Genomic DNA, 20,720 nt, shown 5'->3' with positions numbered 1-20,720 from the left:
GCCCAATCTCACTGGCAGTAATCTTCAGCTCTGGCAACAAACCTATCATGGGTTTTTCTTGACATGATTGGTTCAGAGGGGGTTTGTTACCCAGTGGGTTTTTATGTTATGAACAGGGAATCAAACCCTGATCTCCACAGTAGCAGTCCAATTCTCAAGCTACTATGCCATGTACTCTCATTCTGTCAAAAACTAAACAGGTCCCATAATCCTTCCACAGAAGCTGCTGAGTCATAAGGAACTTTAAAAGGTCTTGGAATTCATCATCATATCTAGGAAAGACAGGATGAAGCAATTTGTTTTTGCTTCAACAAACTACAATTCCATAGCACTGAACCACAGCAGTTAAAGTGGGGTCAAACTGGATTATTTTTGAGCTGCAGATGCAGCTCAGGAGCTGAAGCCTTTTCTCATTATTTTATTCCTATGTTTAAAATAGCTGCAATAGGAGCTTTCCTGCCCCAGGTCTGAAGCCAAAGACACAACCTTGTTGATATCATTTGATATCTGTATCAGATCCACGGAGCTGCCTCCAGGACACAGGCTGCTTGTCTTTCAAGAGCTCCACAATGTGCTCTGTGTGGGACTAGTTTGGAGACTGCAGGTACAGTATGACCCCCATATCCAGGGATTTGGTATCCGTGGTTTCACTTACATCTGAAAAAATATGTTCTCTCTAGGCATTTCTGGGTCCTCCAGTGTGATTCTGTGGTATATTTGGGCCAGAGGTCATTGTCCCACTGAAAATAATAGGGTCCCCCATTATCCATGGTTTCAGGTATCCACAGGGGGGTCTTAATACAGTACCGGGGGGGGGGGGGGGAGGAGGCTGTACTGTAGTGCAAAATGCAGTTAGGTTGTTTAACAGTCGTCCTTATCCAAAACGCTTGGGACCAGAGGTATTTTGGATTTTGGAATACCTCCTGTATCTGCAAATGTGCTAATGAGGTATCTTGGAGATGGGACCAAGGTCTAAACACAAAATTCATTTGTTTCATATAAACCTTATGCAAATAGCCTGAAGGTAATTTTAGACACTATTTTAAATACTGTATATTTAAATATTGTACATTGCATGAAAAAAATGTTTACATTGAACCATCATAAAGTAAAGGTGCCACTCTTTCAGCCAACATTTTGGTTTTTGGAATATTTCAAATTTTGGAATTCCCAATAAGGTAGACTCAACTTGTACTTTGCATACATTACACAAGTGCTAAAGGAACTACGCTGGCTTAATACCGAGTAGAGTTTAAGGTTTTGTTGTTCATTTATAAGACCCTACACAACTTGGGACTGAGCTATTTGAGATCATTCCAGAGAACTTTCCTAGTCTTGCCATGTCTAGCAGAGATGCATCAACACAGTTTTTCTCTGGAATGACCTTTTGTTTGTCATGTACATCTGGTATAACTGTTCCACCAGTTAATAAAAAGTAAGCTGGGGTACTGAATGCTAGTACTGGCTTCACTTAACTCTGCATAACTGATATCCTTTGCTATTTCTGTTATATTGGTTTATCTTGTAAACTGCCCTAGTTTTTATTTTGATGAAAAGTGGTCTATTTTTTTAAAAAAATTAACAAAAAAAACCACCCATCCATCAGTTTAATTAGTGTAGTTACACAACAACATTCCAAATAAGGAAGTACACTAGAACGACATTTTACAAACTGATAACATTTCTATGAAATTTCTATAATATTCTTTGCTTTGTTTTTGGTACATCAGTACAAATGGAAGAATATCCTCACAGTTTGAAAGTAAAAATCACATTCTGTTTGATATATAAATATAAATAATAATGTAATTTTTAAAAAAAACTCATTTCCTACGTGTAGAGGGAGAGCAGTGTTACTCTATGACTAGGATAATTCAGTTCCAAAGGATCAAAACATATCCTACGGGTGTCTCGATAAGCAATACTAGCAACAACATTCCTATAATTAACAGAGTAGAAAAAAAGATATCAATTAGCGTTAAGGTAAACGTTATACCTACATAGGGTTCTAGTTACTCTAAAAGCTTTTCCTCCTATACCCTCTGAGCCAAATAAATATGAGTACTATTACCTGACAGCATTTTTAAAACTAGAAAGGTCACTGGTGGTTTTTGAGGCCGCAACAGTGGCAAACAGAGGAGTTACTAACCTTCCCCTAAAAAAAGAAATGCAACCTTTCCCTCAGCTGAGTTCCAGTAAATGTGCCTTTACAACTCCTGGAGGTTGAGCTAGTTGGGGACTGGACAATTGTTGACAGGGAGTGACTCTCATTCTTCTGATTTCATGCACCCTCCAGATGTAAATATTTCAGGGGTAAAGGACTTCTGGGGATCTAGAGGGTTGATTCCTGGATTTTAAACTGGATTTTACCAGTTGCAAAACACTATAGAGTTTTGATTGCTCTATATGACTACAAAAACAAACAGTGAAAGCAATAGAAAGATAATCTAACATTCACTGGGGATTTTACAAGTCCCAGCAATATGAAGATGACACATACAAATATATGTTTCCTTTAGTTACTGAAGCACAGATGGAGTAGATAAAAAGGGCAACATCTCAGATTCAGAAGTATTAAAAGTATCCAAAATGAATCACAAAACCCAGTGATATCTACCAGCATGAGAGCAGCATGTGAGTGAACAGTTTTCTGTGTTCTCAACCATTTACCTATAAAAGCAGGAGCACAGTAAAGAGATATTTTTAGATTTCAAAAACACATTGGTGTCATTCTCTTTAGAAACAAATTATGTTAGGCATTTCCATAAAAGCAATATAAGCTTTTATAGCAAGGCCAACACTCATGAAATCAAGAGGCACATTTGGTCTTTACCATACTGATGTCCTTTTTCTGCCATCAATGAGTATTCTTTATCTCTGCTGATAACAAGAACACAGTCTTGGGAGTTTTCTTTGAAGGACACAGAAGTCTGATGCCAGAGGAACCTGTGACTTGGTTTCCGCTTAATCATGCAGTGAGGAGCTCATCATCTGAACGTCCAACAGCGTCTGGATCTGAAAGGGGATCCAGGTCTGCAAAAGCACCAAACCATGCTGCCATGTCTTGGGAACGTGCCTCTGCAGCTGAAACACAAGAGAGATTAAACTATCATGACAAACCTTTTAAGAAATAAACTTTTTTGTTGTTCATGAGTCTTGTTTTTCATAGACAAAGGAATTTGCTAGGGAATGCTAGTTGATAAAAAAGAACTGAGATGTTTTTAAAAATATTGAAGGGAAAAACCAACATTCAACAATGTTTACATTATTATTTAATAAGGCTGAGACTCCTAGCTTTGCAAATGGCACAAAGGTAGATACTGTAAAGTGATTTTGGGGATTGTTCATCTGCACTTCTAAAGAATGACTATTTACGGCAAATACTAACTATACATTTACTTCAAATGAAGAGACAAAAGATACAATTAAAAAGGACAGAACCTGTTTTCTTGGTACTTACTACTGCATCTCTCTGCAGTGTGGAAGCCAAAATCAAGGAGTTGTGAAGGCAGAAATGCAGGTGAGTGAGCTTGGGACTGTTCCTCTGTAGCCAATCCCTGAACAGGGAGATGGATGCAAGAACTATCAACCACAGTGTGACACTCCTGTGTGATATTTCCTGCACTTGAAGAACTGGGCCTTGACAAATTCTTCAGGAAAGAAAAATCTTCCAAGGAGTCTGTTTGGAGTTCTGAAAGTTATATAAAATATATTAAGGTAAAGAAAATGTATTCTTTTGACTACTTAATTTGTGAGGTGCTTCACAGTACATTATCGCTCTTGTTTTATCAATATGTATTTACTGTTTATTTAATTTTTACAGTCTATTGTTCTAAATACCCTAAAGGCACCAAATCCCATATGATCTTGGAAGCTAAGCCAGGTCAGCAATAGCTAGTATATCTGAACTGACATATATAATTGTTGGACTCCAGCTCGCATCACCCTTGATCACTGGCCATGCTTTTGTGGCTGACAGGAGTTAGAATTCAACAACATCTGGAGACTGTAGGTTCCCTACATGTATTCTAGTTCAATACTGTTCTTTATAACAATGCTGCTTTTGTTACATCACACCAGTAAATATACCACATGATACAGCATGACTTAAAATTTGAGCCTTAGACTTAAAGATACAAGTAAAATTAAAAATTAATGTTTATTGTGTGTTCTATAGAACAGTTCCGTCTTTTTAAACGTAGAAAACAAACAAGTGCATTCATATCTGAAGTCAAAGACTTTCACGGCCAACATCCTTAATTTTTTGTGGGTTTTTCAGGCTATGACGCTAAAAGAGTTTATTGCTGATGTTTTGCCAGCAGCTGTGACTGACATCACAAAACGTCAGGAATAAAATCTTCTAGAACATGGCCTCATAGCCCGAAAAACTCACAAAAAACTATAAATGCATTCATATATCTTTATTGTTCAAAACACAGAATGCACCATACTTAGACCTGTACATGTGTACCCTATGCCCTTCTCTGGTTTGGTCAGATGTGAATCAGTCTAATGGAAAAGAACAGTCTATATTGCCTAGAAATATAAAAACGTATTACTGTGTTGACAGATACATAGCTATTAATTTGTTATATCACAACTATATTGTGATAGACTATATTAAATCTTCCTTCTGTGGTTATTCCTTAATCTATCTATGACAATTCTTAACACTAAAGCAACATCCATTCTTTAGGCCAGCCTTTCTCAACCTGACAATTAAAGTATCTGCCGGACTCCCATCATTCCCATGCAGCAGTCCTATTATGGGCTTTGTAGTCCAGTGGTGAACAAGATTCTAGGAAGGAGTAAGGCAACTTTAATAGGACAAAAGGAGACCTTCTAAAGGAGCCATTAACAAAATGGGCTACCTTAATGTCAACAGTGAAAAACTCTGTACCATTCTCTTTAAATCCCATAGTTTGGCCTAACACAACATTTTAAATACGTTAATTAAGAATAACATAACTAATTAAAAGATTTATATTGTTACTGTTTACAGCAGTGATTTTCTCAGATTGTAAGCCCGAGGGCAGGGAACCGTCCAATTAAAAAGATTGTATGTACAGCGCTGTGTAAATTTACAGTGCTTTATAAATAAAGGTTAATAATAATAATAATAATAATAATAATAATAATAATAATAATAACTGTCAAGCATCTTACCTGTCAGAGCTTCAGAGCTTTCATCTTCCACTAAAATCATCCTTGATTTTTAAAAAAAGCAAAAGAAATAATTTAAAATGGTGGTGGTGCTGGAGGCACTGAAATGCTATACACTGATGAGAATTGGAGCCCACTGTTTCTTATAATAAAATGAAGAAAGGTGTTTACAAAAAGATTTATCAATATTTATCTGAATATTTGTGGAATAACACAATGCATATTTTCTGTGAAGCTAGATCTACACAAGCTTAATGTTATGCCCATCACTTCCCCAGACGTAAGAAAGACACATTGGATCAAAATGTTTGGCTATATAGTCTCTCTCAGCTCTCCTCACTAGTTATTATGTTAGCCAAGCCTGCTGCAAGCATTCAAAATAACTTCATAGATTTTCATTATGAACACCTCTGGGAAAACAACAGTCTATCAATGCCCAAACGCGCTGCTCAGCCACCAAATGGCTAACTGGACTCAAGCCTAATCCAGGTGTGGGACTGAATTTGACGTAGCACATCTTGTGTCAGACACCATGGCTACTGAAGTATTAGTTGAAACATCATTGCTGTTATGTAAATATTTCTGCCCCAAGATCCTGTGGGACAGAGATAAATGGCTTTACTGAATGGAATCATAAAACAATGAGACTGCAGACAAGAGAACCTTGTCCTGCGGTCCTTGCAGGCCTTGCTGTAGGAAGATCCCCTGGGAGGCATAACTTTAAGTAAAGATATTTCCTGAAGACTCAGAAAAGCCAACAAAGCAGCCATTAACTCTGTGAAAACACAAGGGCACTTAGGGCAGGACAATATAGTGCTAACAATATAAAAGGTCAAAGGCATTGCCTTGAATCGAAAATGGTGAACCTAAGAAGTCTGCTGTTTTCCTGCTTTAAGTAAGCCTTAGCTTAAATTGATTAATGCTGAAAACTCATTTTCTGTGCTTTATGAATAGTGGGTTTCTTTTCTGAAATCACGTACACTACAGAACTGTGAATTTCAGATCTAAAACTGAACACTGCTTGTTCCTTCTCTTTGGCTTCACAAATATGGAATATGCTCCAGAGAAATAATCCAATTGAGAATGGTTCTGTGTCTTCAGTCAACAAAAATCTGGAAGCCTGTTCCACAGTTTGTCTCTTCTTGGGACACAAGGGAGGGCAGAAAATTATTGTCTGGGGTTGAATTCTATGTTGTAGCACTAGGTTACAGTTTATAAAATATATTTATCTGTGATGGGGCGACTTGGTGGGAAAGTGACACTGATATATCTTCTTCCTTTTTTGTCAAATCTTCTAAAGACTTCTTCTGTTGGTCCTGAGGCAAAGTTGGGTCTTAACAAATCAGGCAGAGAGGTCTTGTGTCAAGATCTTATTTCCTTCCCCATCACTGCCTGAGTACAACAGATCTGAAACAGGAGAAGCTCTATTCCCTCTTTGTTCTCAGCACAAAAATAGCTATGGCTGTTGCTTTGTGAGCTGACTCTGCTCCTGTCGTCCAAGCTGCTGGATGAGCCTGTACATTTTTGTTGGGACAGAAGACTCAACAGAATTAGATACAGCAGAACACACCCAAAAGACAAAAATTCTAACAAGGTTTCTTTCTTGTTTGTAGACATATTTTATCTTTTTACTCAGAGGGGAGAAAAAAGAACAGATAATGAAAAGAAGTTATCTTTAACATAAGGAATTCATTAAATTTAGGAAATAGAAAACACCAAATTGCACAAGAGAAAAATAAATGCAAAAGAGCACAAGGCCAGGAATCAGATCAGAAGGGAGCTGAAGTAGCAGCTGTGCTCTGAGCAAAGTAGGACGGAGAACTGGCTTCCAATGGGGGAGCCTGACCAGTCAATCATTTTGGTATCAATTGACTTTCCCACCCTCTCTGGGAAATGATGGGCATAATGCACTTTGTGTGGGTTCCTCCTACAGCCAACCCAGTGGAAGTGTATTTGGACAGAGTTAAGGTATTTTTGAAAAGGTCAATTTCCTTGAAACACAAACATAATGATTCCAGGCCTGATACAGCTCCTCTCAGTATATTCAGAAAGATAGTGGAAAGGCTCAATGAAACCCACAGGAACCAGACACTTGGAGTGGCAGTGTGCATGTCCTCTGATCCAGCATCTGATTCTGGCATGGTAACATATGAGCCCCAATCCTACACCTGGGCATATAGCAATCTAGGCCCCCAATAGCAAACTGTCCTGTTGGATTCCAATTTATCTGTTTAGTACCCTTACATCCCACCTTTCATTTATCATGGAAATCAAAGCAGTGCACATGGGATTCCTAGGCATTCATCTACTGAGGCACTGATTCAAACCAGACTTGCAGAGCTTGGCAAAAATGTTTCCATCATATGTCCTCAGATCATGTCTGGAGAATGAAGCCTGATTGGGTTGTCAAAGAGACTTTCACATTCCCACTAGGGATGTATGATGAACCCAATCCTTGCACATTCAAATGCAAAACTGAACTGATGCATATCTCCTGAACTCATGTGCATATTGTAACACAACTAACTTTTGAATTTTTCACATCTCTGAATTTTTTTGTTCAATTTCTGGCTCAAAAAAGCACATAAATAAATAAATAAATTTTAAAGTACACTAAAAGTATATTTAGAAATGTATATTTCAAGAAAATTGAAATTATATATTCAAATGCAAATTTTATAATTTTTAAAAATTGCAAATCAATGTAGGATCAGACAGATTAGACAAACTAATGGCATGCATGCAAAATGTACATGGATTAGAAACAGACTAATCCATTGATTCTTAAGACTGACAACAGGGATGGAGCTGGGAAACCTTAATTCACCACAAAGGAGATGAAAAGGACTGGCTTACAAAATCAGTTTTGGTTCTATGACATTTTAAATCATGAAAACATACTTATTAAATTCTGCAGTGGTAATGTCCCTCCTGGCATCATCATTGTCTTCTACAGTAGATTGGTCAATAAGTTTCTGAAAAAGTTCATAAAGGGATGATTTTAAAACAACTGTTGATAATAATAATGATGGTTATTGTTGATCTTTTCCCCAAAGAATGTGATTCAAGGCAGCTTACTAATTAAAATAACAATATAGTTAAAAATATATAAAAAGCCAACACTAACATAGCTATCAACAAAGTAAAATAACTGCCCTGTCATCTGAACTATGGTCCCCCTGTGTAAGACTTATACCATGGACCCTCCACATTTGCTGGGGTTAGGGACACAGGACCCCCATGGAAAAAATGCAAATAAAAACCATTTTTAAAAAAAAATCTGGGTAAACACCTCTCTAGGAAACCCTAGGCCCCCCAGTGCAACTCTGTGGTCAACACCCAGCAGAAACTAACCACAGAATCATGCTGGAGGGCCTACAAATGGCTAGAGAAGTGCTTTTTTCTAGGAAGCTGTAAGTCTCCCAGCATGACTCTATGGTCAACTTTCAGCACATCAGAATTGCTTTAGGAGGTACTTATCACACACATACATCAACAGTGGAAGAGCTACATGATTGGGAGGCACTGATGGATATGTGGTGTGAGTGGGTGTGATTTTGCTCCTCTCCTTCACTCCCCCTCACTATTCCCAAGCAGTCTATTATTCTGCATGTCAGATTTGCTTTGGGAGGTACTTATCACACACATACATCAACAGTGGAAAAGCAACGTGATTGGGAGGCATTGATGGATTTTGTCCATCAATGAAGGAGCACTGCAGCAATGGATATACTGCCGTCCAGCTACTGAACAGACACAGGGGTAGTGTAAAAGGTGCGGTCACAGACTCTGCTATCCTTCTCTAATTCCATTTTTCAACCCTCATATGAGAAAGTCCTTAGTCAGTAAGAATATATCCTCCCCAAACTTGCATAGATACTTCTGAATGCAGGAAAAGCTAACACTTCAAATTTTGTTAAAAGAACAAGTGAGAAGATTGCAAGAGCACTGCCTCTTGTTTTGAATCTTTCAGCCATGCAAGTTTCCTATCTTTCCAAAAAGATCTATTGTTCCTTTGCTCATCCAAATGCGTATGTTAGTGCTGCTTCACACATTACTGTTTAGGCGAAGTATGCCTTAGGTTCTAATTGTTTGTTAGAGGTGGATGTGTTAATTGTCCTTACAGATAGTTATGAGGGGCATGCAATGAAGCAGAGGAGCAGACAGGAAGACATTAATGTGACAACAGCACATCAGATGGTTTTTCAATTGTGTGTTATGCACTAGAAAGATGTACATAGGCAGTGCTCTTGTGTCTCTCCAAAATGTTTTATTTGAGCTTAAGAAGTTTTAAATGCACACTAGAAAATGTACATTTGCATATATTCATGCAACAGAATGTGATGCATGTTCATTTTAAGGCAAATCAAATACAAACAGAAAAACTGTAAAAAAAACCACACACACACACAAAGTAGTCAGTGAATATTATCATGCTTCTTTTCTATAGTTGGTATTCTTGATTTGGGGAAAAAGTAAAATATATTAACCTCAGATGCGATATGATGAGGTGACTGGAGATGTACAAGGTCTTCCTTAATTTCAGACATCTTTTGAGCAGTCTTCTCACAAAAATGCAAAAAGGTTGTCTAAGAGAAGTACACCAAGAGATTATCCTTTAACAATGATATATGCCATATTTCCTCTCTGCTTGTAGTGGAGTAGACACTATAATCATGTTTGTTTCTATGTTGAAGCATCCCCTGTTTCATTGGGCAACACTTGCCCGTCCAGAGCTCTTATTTATCTGTATGAGAATCAATGAACAGTTGGGAGCAACCAAGCTGATCATATAGGTGTTAAAGAGGGTAAACAACACCTGATGTGCATATATTTTAATACAGCATACCATATTTTTTTAAGAAAAAGAACACTTTGTGTAGTAGCAATTTATAGCAGAGAACTAGTGGGACGGGGATAACTTTCTGCCACCCACTATTCATCTGTTCCAAATTGTCTCCACAAGGAGCCTTTTCCACCAGAAAGCCCTAAAGATTTCTGGATTATTCACATGGGAAAAAAACCTTGACAAACTGTTTTTAGAAGTGAGGCAAGAGATTATGAAAATATAGTTCCAAAGGTGTTAAATTTTAAGAGTATTAATAAGATCTGTAAGAACTCAAACTGGCTCTTCAATGCCGGCTAGTTGGATTTCAGGTCAGTAGAATCTAATCAACATTAATCATTTTAAAAATTCTTTTGGAGACATAACTCTCCCTTTCATTATGTATTAAATATATCAAGTATGAATAAAGCTTTGAACCAGGTTTGAATTGTCAGTTTTAGTTTCATCCAGTTTCTAATAATTTACAATCTTAATATTGGTTTATTTACATGTTTGGTATTTTTTTCAGAAAGCAGCGTGAAAATCTATATACATTTTCATGCATTAATATACACATTGTATATGCAATTTTGCCTAGCATACACATTTTTGCAAGCAATATCCCCTAATATAGCCATCTATGTGTGTACATTTCCTTAATATATGCATCTTCCCTACCATCTGCACTTTTTGATTGAACTACATTGCAAAATCTAAGATGTAGAAATGAGCCACTTTGGTGTAGTAGTTTGAACATTGGACTATGACTCTGGAGCCCAGGGTTCAAATCCCTGCTTGAGCATAAAACAGCATAGCAATTTTATGGAAGGAAACAAAGCACTATCTGGACACAATGTAATGGAATTATGGAAGCAAGCAGCAATATGAGGACACAAATTGGCCCATTAAGGTAACACAGGAGCTTATATATTTTATTTTCGGTATAGTTCTTCTATATAGTTTTTAGCATCTTGGGTGGTTAGGGTAGATCACAGGAAAACATGCCTATTCAAAACTAGTCTGCCAAGTGCTATAACATATCAATCTGCTCTTTCCCAAAGTGGGCAGTTTCATGCCAATGTGAACCAATTCCAGCTTGTCTCAAAGAAATTACTGAATTATCTGTGTTAATAAGAAACAAACTAATTACAACAAGCACTCAAAGATATAGGCCACTTTCCCCCATTAAAAAATTGCTGGTATTTCAAAATGCAAGCCTGGGAGTTATCTACTCTTAGATATAATTTAACAGAAGATATTTTGATGATGGAGGTGGAGCTGAGGGACCTTGCACTTCACTACTCTAGGTCATGTTAAGAGCCCTAATGTATCCTTTATATCTAACTCTGGCTAGCGGTTTCCATGTCAGTGGGGCCATAAATCCTCAAAATAGGCTCAACATATTGGACAGCTCCTTTAACATTTGAACCAACATCCAAGAGCAGGTTCACTATGCCACTGACATGGAAGTCACCAGCCACCATTAATAACATAACCACATCAGCTGATTTGTTTCACATGTCTGAGTGTATAACTTAGGAAAATATAATTCATTAACTTATCTCATTAAGCGAAAGATGTTCACCCTAAAGATGTTCACCCTCAAAGAACATTAGTGAATGGTATTCATGCCATCTAATAAGCTGGTGTGTATACCTGGTAAGAAGCAAGACAGTGTGACAACATATTACAGCGGCTGGCTCCAAGAAGGTCTACCTTCTGGCAAACATCCATCTTCAGTTTATCAAATTGGGTTTTAGTATTTCTAACCTGCATCTGCACCTAGAGTGATAAAAGAGAAAATTATAAGAGCCTTTTAAGAAAAAGTCTTGAGAAAATACACTCTAAAAATAATTATTTATGTTGCTTGTTGGCGTGAGCATTTTATACCGGCACAACAATCAATTAGACCATGTACCACACATGTGTAAGGAGCCAATTAGCCTTGGGTCATTTCTAGGACCTGAGACCCAAACCAGGACCATTAGTTCTTTCAGAGTGACAACAATAATTCATCTCAGTATGCGTAATCATGCATAATATGAAAGATATTAGGGATTTTTTATGAGTTAATTTTTTTAAACTTTTCATGTAGTGAGGGAATTGGGGAGGGGTTCAGGAGAGAATCCTTGTTTCTAAACCCCATGCCAAGTCTCTCACCAAATACACTTCCTAGGAGAAATAGGACCTATTCTAGAACATTTCTGCTTTGGGAATATGTACTTTTCTGAACTTCTCCATTTGTTTGCATGTATCTGGATCCAGTCCCTGGGAAGCATCCTTCATCCACAGCAAAGTCCCTCGATACTCGGTACGTGCTTCCTCCATTCGACTGATTGTTAGCAAGGTGTCAGACACAGCTCTCTGGCTGAATGTTGCTAGTTCTTGTCCAAGGCGAGATAAAGCAGTGCAAAGAGCTAACCTAGATTTTAAAAAGGAAGTGAATTAGATTACAGATCACATTAAAATACCAGCACTGCATTACCAGGCTGGGAAATATGTCCCCCGCCCCCCCGATATTGTTGGACTGAAGGAATGATGGGAACTGAAGTACAGTACAACTCTTGGAGGGCCACTGTATTCCACCCCGATATATAATGACAATAAGTTTCTACAGTATATTCTAAAATGGTATAAATGATCAATGTTTATACTGCAACAGGTTTAATGTGTATCACACTACTTCCTTTTCTACATAATAAAGGAAGATAAATGAACACGTGTTTTTATGAACAACTCAGAATTTATAAATTTAGTATTCACTTCCTGGCCTTAATCTTGTCACAGAATGTCTGCTCTGGGATACCAAATCTATAAAAGATACCCTTTTAGTATATTATTTTTGTAGTGGTTGTACTATATTCACTGCTGAAAAAATGGGGTAGTAACATCACCACCACAAACAAACCTTTGTTGGGAAGAACAACAGAGGGCCTGGCCAGTGGAAGCAGTCATTCTGTCAATTTGAGTTTCTTCCTGCACTGCTTGAAACTTCAAGAACAGCCCTAATTCATTTTCCTGTTCAGATATAGCTACAAGCGAGAAAGAAAAAAGCAGTGTCCTTAGTATTTTCAATACTAAGTGCCCTTGTATTTCAAGATTGTGGATAGTTGCACATATAGGAAGAAGACCTCATTAAATAGAAAGAACAAAAGGATCATATCTGGCAGAAACAAAATGCATAAACTCAATTATTCCAACTATTAAAGAATATATTATATAACTGTAACACAGATTAATTATTTTTATATTTAATAAATCATAATCAAGGCTAGCAAATCATCATTATGTGGAAAGACACAGCTATCTCTAGCAACAGATTTTGGGGATGTTATGAAAGGGCAGCAAAATTATGCATTATTTACCTTCCTATTTTACTGCTAGGATTGGGAAGAAGTATTTTATAGGACTGTCTGACTTGTGTGCCAAACTAACTTGGCTGGCCCTGAATTGTACACACCTTGCTTTAGGTGCATGAGGTGTGCCATTTGGTGTCAACCTCAAGCAGGTAACAAATTTGGTCCAACCCTGATCATCATAAAACAAACTAAAGCACATTTCTATCTATGTTACCATTTAAGCTCTGCTGGTATTTTTCCATTGTTTTTCGAAGATCTGTGCAGGTCCCCTGAATGCTGTGAAAAACCTTTAACAGAAAATGGTTATTGTTAGTGTATTAATTGGACCAAATGAACATGAATAATAAATGGAAAACTGTCATTAATTGAACTGGCAAACCTCCCAAGCTCAAACTTAAAACAGTACCATTTGCTATCCTTCCCAATATAAATTTCAGACAAGACTGATATACATGCAAATCCTTGACCTGTATTTTACAAACATACAGTATGTTAAATGATTACCTCTAATTTGGCATCTAACTCAGCATCAGATGCTACCACATGTTCGTCTTCTTTTTCTCCTGTTAGTTTTAGTAGAACTTGCTTTGTTTTCCAGAATTTCTTCTGCATTTTGCTGACTACTGACTGATCTTCTGGATAAAACTGATTGAAAGTGTCCATGGAATAACTAAACCATGAAAATAAACATACATTTTTATGATTTATTGGCATTTCATCATGTTGAATAAAGTAGTCATTAATCAGATAAAACAGAAGGAGAAAATGATTAGTCATTCTAAACTTATCTGAAGTTCGGATAACTAAACTTAGTTACAGTGATTTTTTAATGTCTTTATTACAATCTGAATTTGCTTCTTTCTTAACAACCTCTGTCTATGTGATGTAGGCTGCATCGCGCAACATAACATTGTTGTTAAATGGCCCATGACCTTCCTGATTGAATCTATCCATATGGGATGCAGTCTTCTTCTCTTCCTACTACCCTCTACTATTCCTAGCATTGTTGTTTTTCCTAATGAGTTGTACCTTCTTATGATGTGGCCCAAGTACAACTGCCTCAGTTTTGCCATCTTGGCTTCCAGGGAGATTGTCTTTGCATCTCCATCTTTGACCTCCTTTAGTAATGTTTTCAGCGACTAATTTGGTGTTGTCTACATATCTAAGACTGTTGCTGTTCCTTCCTCCTATCTTCATTCCTTCTTCTGAATCTAAACTGCTTTTCTTGTGATATTTTCTGCATACAGAGTGAATAGATAGGTGATAATATACAGCCTTGCCTAACCCCTTTGCCCTGAGAATGAAACTGTTTCTCCAAATTCTATTCTAACAGCAGCCTCTTGCCCTAAGTGCAGATTCCTCATCAGGGCTATCAGATGTGTTGGCACTCCAATGTCTTTAAGAACATTCCATAGCTCTCTCTGATCTATGCAGTCAAATGTGTTGCTATAGTCTATAAAGCATATGCTGATTTCCTTTTGGAATTCCTTGGTGTGCTCCATTAGCCATCATATGTTTGCAATGTGGTCCCTAGTGCCTTGACTTTTCTGCACCTCTGGAATTTGTCTTGCCATGTATGGTTGAAGTATGCTGTAGAATTTTAAGCATAATTTTGCTTGTTTGATATATTAATGCTATGGTCATATAGTTCCTGCAGTCTTTTATGTCTCCTTTTTGGATTGGGATATATATTATTTCCAGTGTTTTGTTTTCCATATTTGTTGACATACATTAGTTAATGTTAAGAGTTGCTTCTGCCTGTGTGCACTGTATCAGTTCGATTGTTCTTGGCTATTTATTTTTCCCAGTTTCCCTTATTGTAGCTTCCACTTTGCTTTTTAGAATTTGGGGGTCATCTTCGTATGGTTCTTTGCTCTATGTGTCATTTATTTTTTCATCTCTTTTACATAACTTTTCTGTATATTGCATCCAGCGTCTTTATTTTTTCTTGATCTTGTAGTATTATTTTTCTCATCAGAGAGCATTCCGGCCCTTGGTTTGAATATAGCATTACTGATCATTAATAACCTTCAGGTGATACAAAAGGGCAAACAGATGCTTCAAGAACTTTACCTATTGCATCTGCAAGTGTTTCATCACTAATATTAATTATTTGTTTAATTTCAAGAGACCTATGTGTAAATAGCTAGAGGAGATCATGAGAGCTACCTACGCAAAACGTATGCATATGTGGTAACCTTGTATGTATTACTCCTTTTAAATTTTAAGCCAACTTTACTTGCAAGTTTGGGTGAAAGGCATGATGGAAGTAAATATAATAGTTATAATAATAATAATAACAACAACGTATATCTGTAACTTATGTTAAATGCACTTTAACTGCTCTGCCTATATGGAATGTATATATTAAATAAATATAATTACAAAACAAACAAAACTATATACAATTTACTATGCCAGTTCAGATGGGGAAATAACAACTGGCAAGTTTCTTTAATAATTGCATTAAACCTTTATCTTAATTTTGTTTAAATTTTCAAGAAATGACAGCTGACAGACATATTTATGTCTGGTCTCTCTGTAGGATTTATGTAAGATGGAGAAGAACATCACTTAAAATAAGAATACACTATTAACTTTATTGGGGGAGAAATAGCACATCCTGCATAAAAAGAAAAATAAATGAAAAACATACCGGCTAAAATCCTATTGATGGTGTATGCTGATGTAATCCCTGTTTATGGGGAATGTTGCAGAAGGGAGGTATCCTTTTTTAAAAAATATTATATTATATTATATTATATTATATTGACATACAGATACATCAACATCTATATATACTCATATATAATTAAGACATATAGAAAACATGAAAAAAGAAAGTAAATTAACATAAACAGTCTTTAGTTAACATATATCTAAAACATATATTTGCTATACTAATATTTACTATGTTACTATGCATTTATAGTATAGCATTATTATATTATATATTATAATATAATAGTATATTAACTAAATTACCCTTGAAGGATTGGTCCCTTCATTCCCCCGTTAACATAACTATTCTGTTCCTTTCTATCCAAAAATCTCTTACCTTACCCACTTATTTCCTTCTAGTTTCTCTCTCATTACTCTCTAACCCTTCTCTTATATCTTCCTACTACCTCTACTCCTTCCCTTTTCCTACCTATGACATACACATACCTTCAGCTACGTTGTCTTGTCTGCAGAAGGGAGGTATCCTATACTGTATTTTTAACTGTCAAACAGAAGAAGGATAACAAAATGTCATACTTCCTCCCTCCCCCCTTTTTTTTTTTAGTGGTTGAATACTGTTTGCAAACAGTAGCCCTAGATCACCTTAGGAAGTAATGGCCAAGTCACCTGATATCCAGGCTTGCTTTAACTTGATCAACTCAGTTTTCCATTTAGATAGATGCCATTGTTTATAGTAGCCATCTCTGCAATTAAATTATTGAAGAGCTACTACAGAGTAAGTTCTTTGTAGAGGTGATCTACAATCATAGCAACAACAGTTATTCTGTGTGTTTTTTTTAAACATAAAAACTCAAGTATCTGGATCCAGTATTAGAAAGCTGGGAGAGATGTCCGCAAGAAGAGATTTTTAAAAATAAAGCCCTCACAAGCACAGCCAAATCTTACCATCTAACCCTGTATAAATCTACTCACTGGTAGATCCCATTGTGTTGAGTAGGTTTTATTATTCCCAAAAGCAAGCAGGTGCAGGATTACTGGATTAGCCAATATTTCCCTTTAATTTCCTAATAACCTGAGTCGCCCCCTTTTCCTCCGCTCTCCTCCTAAAACATATTAACAGTATGTAGTAATGGGAGTAGTAGGAGTAGTTAGGGGTAGCAGCAGCCTAGTGGTTCCCAGGCCAAGGCTATGGGGGCGAGGAAGAGCAAGAGGAGGCAAACTAGGGCCTTCTCCTCTTCCTCTTCTTCCCTCACAACAAGCAGCCTTGACAACAACAACAACAAGGCCTTCTTGCTTCTTCTCCCCTTTGGGTCCGTTGTTGTGTTGGCAGGGCAACCGCCTCATAACTGCCAAGGAGGCCCAGGCACCACAAAATGGAGGGCCTTCTCCAAGAGAAATGGAAGGACATGGCTCAATGAAAGCTCAAAACACTTGACCACTGGCCTTGGCCCCCCTTCCCTTCTCTTCCTCTTGTGTCATGTCTTTCTTTTTAGACTAAGGTTGAAGGCAGGGAACAGTCTAAGGACCAAAACACACTGCAGAAATAATAATCCAGTTTGAGGCCACTTTAACTGCCCTGGCTTGGTGCTAGGGAATTCTGGGAACTGCAGTTTTGTGACATTTAGCTTTTTCTAACAGAAATATCTGGTGCCACAATAAACTACAACTCCCAGGGACAGTATTGTACTATATTGTTGTGGCCCAGAGCTCTCTCTCTCTCTCTCTCTCTCTCTGACAGAGAAGGATCAGTTGCACCACACAAATCCCCAGCAGTTGGTTTTTATTATTAAAGACTAAAAATGTCAAAAATACACCGCAGAAATAATCCAGTTTGAGGCCACTTTAACTGCCCTGGCTCAGTGCTAGAGGATTCTGGGAACTGTAGTTGCCAGAGCTCTACTCTGGACCCCACAGCAAACTCCAGCTCCCAGAATTCCATAGCCTTGAGCCAAGGCAATTAAAGCGGTGCCAAACTGGGTCATTTCTCCAGTGTGGATGCAGCTTAAGAAAGCTTGGCCAATAATCAGGAATTCTGGGAGCTGCAGTCCAAAACATCTGGAGAATCAAAGTTTGGGAACCACTGAGCTACAGGATTCCTATCTTTTTATGCTGAATCACACTGGCAAGGCTGTGTCTTTCAATACCTTAAGAAGTCTGTAACAAAGTTCAAAATATCCATTTTGAAGGCATGGCGAAATTGTTTTTTAAAATAATCAGTGCAGGCAGATATAGGTTCTAGGACTCAACCGCAGCCTGAAATGATGAGGTGCCCTGACACAGGGAAAGTGTCCATAATTAACAAAGTGCCCGCCCTTCTCTACTGGTTTAAATATTATGTCCTCTCTATTCTTCAGATTGAGTAAGATTAGTCTCTCTCCCCTTCTCATATTATACCAAATGCGGGACTCATTCCTATAAAGCGCCTGAAAGCAAATGAAATGCACAAAGTACTACAACTCCCTTTGTGTGTTAAACCACATGCAGAAGCTTCAATGTACAAGCATGCAACACACTAACTGAGATTAGGGTTCTCTGGTCCACTGTATCTGTATGATGCTTGTATTCAGAAGTATTACATTGACACTTGCCACATCTTTAAGCATCAAAAGATTTATTTGTCTCAATCAGTTTAAATTTCAAATGCCTTTAATGAATTATTTTGTTTTTTGGTTGAATAGCTTTTGTGCCTGTTTTTGTGCCACAATATGGTATTTTGTTTTTTAAAAAATATTATACCCACAGCACTGGAATCCTTCATAGATCACTAGCAGTTTATATAACGTTTTAGAAAAATCAGAATCCCAGGGAAGTACTCTTCCCCTTTGGAACCTTCTCTACCCCAGAAGATGCTTTTACACCTGAAGGGAAAAAGCATATAGATATCTGTTTCCCCCCTAAATAAGGTGCATCCTCAAGCATTTTTTTTAAAATGATGGCATTTTAGGAGGTTACAGATTTTTCCCCTTCTCCTGTTTCCCTGTTAACAAAGTAGGTGTGTTCCTAATTATTACTTCTTTAACAGAAAATTTAGTAGCAGAGGCAAAAATGACATAGAAGAAGTAAGGATATATTCCTGCATTAAAAAAGAAAGAAAGAAAAAAGAACAGCTTAGCATTACAGCAAACATTTTATTCAAAATAAAAAATACACACCATCAAGTCAGGGAGGTCATGCATAAATAAACAATAACTTTCAAGAGGCCTCCTGAAGGGCTCTTCCAAAATGCATCCAGGGATAACTTTTTTTCTTTCACCACCCTCCACTTTACTTACAATTTCCCGTTATTGTGGCCAGAACTATGCTTTTCTAACAAACTGGCAGTAGCTGATGAGCTGTTTTGTTTTGCTGTTCATACATTCTCAGGAAGATATTCTGGAAGAAACTGTTTACCTTGCCTGTTGCAGGCAGGCAGGCATGGCTAGAATCAGAGCCGCTACAGAACAATCCCATTATTTCCCAGTTCAAACTTTATTGCATTGTTTATGGCACACACACACTGCTGGAACACCATACATAAAGTCTGTGTTTCTCCAGTTCTCTTTCACCATCCTCCCAATGCTGTAGCTGCTAAAAAACTTCTAGCTACCCAAAGAGGTAGTAGGGTGTTCATCAGACTTTGCAAAAAGCTTATTTGTCAGAGGTTTTGTTGGGACTTGCCTGTATAGTTACTCAGAAGTACTCACCCTAAATTAAAGGGGAGGGGGACATGCCATGATATGAGGGTATAGGCTTACAGCTACACTGTCTTGAAGTTAGTAAAAACATCTACTGTAAATACTTGACTATAAGTCGACCTCATGTATAAACTGAGGGCCGGTTTTGGGGGCAAAATTATGGATTTTGCCATGATCCTTGGATAAGCTGAAGATAAAACTTAGGGACATGTAATAAAAGATCTTAATGATGATGCAAAGGAAAACAATGCCAAAGAACCTACAAAATTATGGCATGAATTTTGGCTCACACTAAAAGCTGGATGGAAGAGAAAGTAGAGGAGGTAAGTGCTTCCAGGACAGATTGCACTCTTGCCTTTCGCCAGGGGATGGTTCCCTTTTAAATAAGAGTTAAAGTATAGTATTTACATTAACCCGCAGATAAGTCAACCTAGGTTTTTGGGGTCAATTTTTTGACTAAAATTTCTAGACTTATACATGAGTATATACAGTAGTATCCACAGCAGACATCCTGTAATGCATGGGTTTTATCTATTTATTAAATGTTGACAGCTTCTTTATAAAATGTGACTCCCCTGTCATTCCCAAGAAGTCACAAAATACATGTTGCTATTTTTTTCCCACCTGCAATGTACCAGAAAATGGTGAACTTTCTATGAGTAACATGAACCACAAACGAGGTGATTTGGCTGAAGTCTATTAAAAATTAAAGACAACATTTCGATCATGTAGCACTGGAGAGGAAAGCAAGTGCTCCTGCTCAGAAGTTGAATGAAAAACAGCCACCACACCACCCAGTAATCAACAGGTATACCTTCAAGCCAATACATTTCTTTTCCCAATGGCTTAGAGAAATATAGCCTGGGCTGTTCTAACATAAACCAAGAATCTAATACTTTCTTTTCAACAGTTTCTAGCGGTGTTCTTTCAATATACAACACTGTTTTGACATTTCTTCAAGTAGCAGAAATGCACTTTTGGGTAGCCACTGGGGGGAAAAACACTCAGTATTTGTTA

At 37.4% G+C, this 20,720-nt stretch overlaps 1 protein-coding gene across 11 annotated transcripts; it reads right to left on the bottom strand.

Moving 5' to 3' along the window:
* Positions 1–1,089: 1,089 nt before the first annotated feature.
* LOC149313583 (islet cell autoantigen 1-like protein) lies at positions 1,090–18,788 on the bottom strand. 11 transcript variants are annotated; one of them, XM_089519368.1, is made up of 13 exons: positions 16,696–17,627; positions 16,516–16,570; positions 16,004–16,076; positions 13,852–14,017; positions 13,562–13,634; positions 12,897–13,020; positions 12,212–12,410; positions 11,645–11,770; positions 9,654–9,752; positions 8,065–8,138; positions 5,167–5,207; positions 3,461–3,691; positions 1,090–3,084 (listed from the first exon to the last, which is right to left on the bottom strand). In XM_089519368.1, the coding sequence occupies exons 4-13, from the start codon at positions 14,008–14,010 to the stop codon at positions 2,969–2,971; spliced, it is 1,242 nt and encodes a 413-aa protein (XP_089375494.1). In that variant the 5' UTR covers positions 14,011–14,017; positions 16,004–16,076; positions 16,516–16,570; positions 16,696–17,627; the 3' UTR covers positions 1,090–2,968. The 11 variants fall into 11 exon arrangements, with proteins under 11 accessions (XP_089375494.1, XP_089375495.1, XP_089375496.1 ...); XM_089519369.1 differs by having other exon boundaries at positions 16,975–17,627; XM_089519370.1 differs by having other exon boundaries at positions 17,002–17,627.
* Positions 18,789–20,720: the final 1,932 nt, after the last annotated feature.

The sequence above is a fragment of the Sceloporus occidentalis genome, unplaced genomic scaffold (genome assembly GCF_023333645.1).
Source record: "Sceloporus occidentalis isolate IW3139 unplaced genomic scaffold, rSceOcc1.0.p SCAF_4, whole genome shotgun sequence".
Lineage (NCBI taxonomy): Eukaryota > Metazoa > Chordata > Lepidosauria > Squamata > Phrynosomatidae > Sceloporus > Sceloporus occidentalis.
This window is presented reverse-complemented; position numbering and strand designations above follow the sequence as displayed.